This window comes from Dioscorea cayenensis, chromosome 12 (assembly GCF_009730915.1).
Source record: "Dioscorea cayenensis subsp. rotundata cultivar TDr96_F1 chromosome 12, TDr96_F1_v2_PseudoChromosome.rev07_lg8_w22 25.fasta, whole genome shotgun sequence".
Taxonomy (NCBI): Eukaryota; Viridiplantae; Streptophyta; class Magnoliopsida; order Dioscoreales; family Dioscoreaceae; genus Dioscorea; species Dioscorea cayenensis.
The window spans coordinates 5,714,137-5,718,562 of NC_052482.1; the positions used below are offsets into that span (position 1 = coordinate 5,714,137).

Genomic DNA, 4,426 nt, shown 5'->3' on the forward strand with positions numbered 1-4,426 from the left:
TTTTTTCATTTTTAAGAAAAAAGCAATATTTAATATTGAATGATATACATGATAGAGGAGATTTTATATAATAAAAGGTGTAAAATTTTCATTTACATATATCATCACCCAAGTTAAAATGTGAAAGATTGTTTCAGGGGGTGGCAAGTAAAATAAAATTAGAGTGGGTTACAAGGTATTTTTGACAATTGAGTGTGGCATTTATTTTCACTATTTCTTCATAGGGTAGCAATTACTTGTAGACCGTGTTTGAAAACTGAAACTTGTGCAGATCAAGTCGTGCTACTGAGGTATGCTCTCTTCATTAAAGGAATAATGGCCTGAATAGCTACTTGTCTGAGAAAACGCTCTTTTATTTGCTTTGATTGGCATAAATTTATTGAATCTGTATGTTTCTTGCACATGGTGTGATGCATGTTTTGTTTTCATGTCAGCCTTTTGATGGGTGTGATGCCTTGTAAACACAAGACCTGTTATTTATTATTATTTTCAATTAATTAGCTAAATATTTTGCATCTTCTTAGGCAGCAAATGCTAACTTATTCTAGTTTGCTGCTTTCATTGCATTGTGCAGAGCAAAACTTGAAACTTTCCTGGTTAATTCTATGGAAGGAGGTCTTATTTCAGATGGTGTTATAGCTCAGGATATTAACCAAGCATCGTCTTTTTGGCGTATTAGAGAGGTTAAATATTTTATGAATGGCTCGGAATTGCGTAATTTTTCAATTACCGCTTTGAAGACCCCGATCGTAGCAGTTCTTTTGTCTAAGTATATTCAAATATTTCAGTGAGGATGATTTATATGATTTATTTTAATTTTGATAGTGTTTCTTTCTTCTAAGGTGCATATGCACATGGCAGTTAAAACAACCAAAATGCATGTTGTGATGACCTTCAGAATCAGGCAGAAAATATTGGATACTTTGGCAAAATTTCATGTCTGAATAACTAGTTACAGTTTTGTGAGTGAGCGCATGAAAGCAAATTATATGCTTCAGGTAGGAGGATACATAAATTGTAGTGCATAGGAATTTGTGGTTGTTAATGTTTAGATGATTGTGAAATGTGTCTTTGCAAATTGCTTAGTTGCAAGTTTTAATCTAGAGGTTGATGTTAAAGAATTTTGTCTGAATGTTGACTACTCTTTCTGAAGTTCAAATTAAGCTTGAATTGTAGTTGATGATTTATTTTGTCTTTACACTTGGCACCAGACCTGCTATTTATGCCATACTCTTGAAAGAAGTTAAGTTTTAGTTAATTAATAAGTCGGCTGATTTTCTGTGCCATTTTGATTTGTTGCAAAATGGCCTAGATCCTTAGTGTAGTTGGTTCAGCAAGCCATTATCTATTGGAATAAGTAGCCAGTGATGTATGTGATTTAATAGATCTTACTTTAACATATTACTAAATTCTTAAAACATTTGATGCGTTGAAATTTGCATGATAACTTTTCAAACAATCAATCAACATGCTATTATGTGATTATGTTTCCCATAAATTATAAAAATGGTCATTACTGAAAAGAACTGCAACTAATGACAAAAAAATGTGAGTGACCCATGTTATATACTGAATGAACTCTGTGTTGATCTACATTTTGTTCACTTAACTAATTCAAGTTTGTATTTTGTTTAAAGGAAGGCAGGACGTTAATTATTCTAACTATTGGACTTAATTTATTTGCATATTTTCCCCTGTATAAGGGCATTTTATCAGTCTATAATTTACTAAGCTAAAAATGCCAATCTTGAAGTAAATGTTATGATAATTGTATTGTTTGCAGGGTATACCAGAAGCTTTGATGAAAGCTGGAGCCGTCTACAAGTATGACTTGTCATTGCCTGTTGAAAAACTCTATGACATTGTTGTACAGATGCAACTTCGGCTTGGTTGTTGACTCTTTTTCTCTGTATTTATCATTCCAGTGAGATTTATAATCATATGTTTTGTTAGGGATCTGAACACCTTGAATCTCAATATCCTCTTATCAACTACACAAAATATTTTCTTACATATTTTAAACCACATTATCAGGAAGTTCTGCGAAGGTATGTGGATATGGTCACCTTGGGGATGGTAACTTACACCTAAATATTTCAACGCCTAACTATGATGACAATGTAGATCCTTCTTGCTGTATTTTTTGCAGATCTTATGGAAAAATAGATGTTTTATGAATGCTTTTGTCTACATTCTGAATGCTGCAGGTCTTTTCTCAGATAGAACCCTTTGTCTATGAATGGACAGCAGCACATACGGGAAGCATAAGCGCAGAGCATGGCATAGGGCTGATGAAAGCTGATAAAATTCATTACAGCAAGTCTACAGAAACTGTAATTGCTATCCTGGCCTTTTCCTTCACACCTAAATTATCAATGATAATAATTACCTTTCCTTGGCTTTTATTACTTCAAGAATATATAATAGATTCCGTTATGTGTAGGATTTGAGCAACTAACCTCTTCTGTAATGTGGTGAATACTACTAGCCTAATAATGTAGGATTTTTAAACTTTCACATTTTTGTTGTTGCTGATTAAATAGAAAATTTTGGATGTCACAGCCATTACTTGGAACACGTGATGAAATAATTTACTTAGAGGGTCCTTTGGATGAGGATATGAGTGTAATTTTGGCGAATGCCATGAAATCTGAACATCAATTCCATTTGACTTCACTCCTGATATATAGTCTGCAGTACTGCATGTGACAGATTAAACTATCATTTACCTAGTTCACTTCCAAAAAATTTAAAGCGTCAATTTTTAGATTAGTATTATGCGCCCCATACATTGCTCTTATCACATGTGAAAAATAAATTTGCTAGTCAGTGCCACTGGCCTGCTCACTTTATATTATGCTAGAACATTGAACTCGAGCCTTCTTCCAGAACTTTGGGTGAATTTTAATGTAAAAGTACATTGAACACTTCTTTTTCTTTTTCCCAATCACCAGAATGGTTAGATAGAAGATTATTTTATGTTTAAGAACTTATGGTGCAAACTTTGTGACATTTATTTATCTAATGTTCTATATGCTACTTATGTATTCAGGTGAGATTAATGGCTTCTATTAAGAAGTTAGTGGACCCCAATGGCATAATGAATCCTTACAAAGTTCTTCCTCAATCTATTCTCCATGATATATGAGGTAAGTTGTTTCACAGAGAGTAGGACAAATAGAATACAGATTCATATTCTGATTAGGTGAAGATGTTGCAATGACAATCAAGGTATATTAAACATAGATTTTAGAAATAACCATAACTAGAAAATAGATCATAGAATGAACTCTGCCTTATATAAAGAAATAAAAGAATTTCAGAATCTCATTAGTTGTGCAGAAAAGTTGTTAAATTGTGTCACAGAAAATTTGTATTTTTATTGAATGTAATGTATATGCCAAAGGTCTACATATATGCAATGAATTTCCTTATGTAGCTCAAAGTTGGGACATTTGTTGGAAGATTTTTATGTATGTTAAATTTTATTTTTTGCCATATACTACTGTCTCAAATCATAGCTTCTTTATACTACAGCCACTCAATGATTCCTGTGTTAAATTTTATCAACTGAAAATATTATAAACAATTACCAACATGCATTGTTTATTATGACAACTGAATTTAGTATACTGTTTCCATGTGAAATTTCATTCTGCAGCCTGTATTTGAACTGCAACTCAAATATATGGAAAAATTGGTGCATGACTCAAGGAGATTGTTTTTGTGCATATCTTTCATAGCCGAATTTTTAAAATACTTCCACCAAGAGATACCTAGGAATTTTTGTGCATATCTTTCGTGTAGGGCATTTCATTATGCTCTTTCTTCTATCCTTGTTATTTTGAGAAAGAAACAAGTGCATTCATCTGTATATGCTGCCATTTTATATTTCTATAATAAAAAAAATATGCATGAGATTATAAATAATACATCTATTATGTTATTGTACTCCTAATTCTCTCTCTCTTAATTACTGAAAACCAGGATTCTGAGCAAAGCATTAGCTGCTGCAAAGGATGGCATATTTGTAAACGAGCCTTAGTGTTTCTCTTCATATTACGGACAACATGCTGATACTCATAAATTTGATGAAGTAAATTCATAAGATAATTGCCGTGCTTCCCGAACTTCATGTACTATTATCTCAATAGCTGAAGAAGAAGATTATGCTAGTTAGAGTGAACTGTGATAAGAAACTTAGCGACATATCTATGATTGAGTTCTGCAAGAGTTATGTTGGGTTTGGTTATATCCAAATCATCTTAGTTGACTTAACTACATTGATTGGACTTAAATGGTATTTTGATAATTTCTTTTATGTAATGAGAAATATACTTATATGGTCAAATAGGTGGCGATCGCAAAGATTTACAAGGGTTAGCTTTTGTATAAATATTTCAAAAAATAAAAATAATAAAATAAT

The 4,426-nt window shown here is 32.1% G+C and overlaps 1 protein-coding gene across 1 annotated transcript; it reads left to right on the forward strand.

Moving 5' to 3' along the window:
* The first annotated feature begins 203 nt into the window (after positions 1-203).
* Positions 204-4,426, forward strand: LOC120274147 (probable D-2-hydroxyglutarate dehydrogenase, mitochondrial). Its single transcript, XM_039280906.1, has 7 exons — positions 204-290; positions 575-683; positions 1,784-1,889; positions 2,035-2,120; positions 2,208-2,333; positions 3,053-3,149; positions 3,988-4,426. The coding sequence occupies exons 2-6, from the start codon at positions 606-608 to the stop codon at positions 3,146-3,148; spliced, it is 492 nt and encodes a 163-aa protein (XP_039136840.1). The 5' UTR covers positions 204-290; positions 575-605; the 3' UTR covers position 3,149; positions 3,988-4,426.

What these genes read in the sequence shown, in the direction of transcription:
- LOC120274147 (XM_039280906.1), top strand. Translation starts at nt 606, where the DNA reads ATGGAAGGAGGTCTTATTTCAGATGGTGTTATAGCTCAGGATATTAAC. An exon ending in CTTTTTGGCGTATTAGAGAG is followed by an intron (nt 684 to 1,783) that starts GTTAAATATTTT and finishes TATTGTTTGCAG; the next exon opens with GGTATACCAGAAGCTTTGAT. An exon ending in ACAGATGCAACTTCGGCTTG is followed by an intron (nt 1,890 to 2,034) that starts GTTGTTGACTCT and finishes CCACATTATCAG; the next exon opens with GAAGTTCTGCGAAGGTATGT.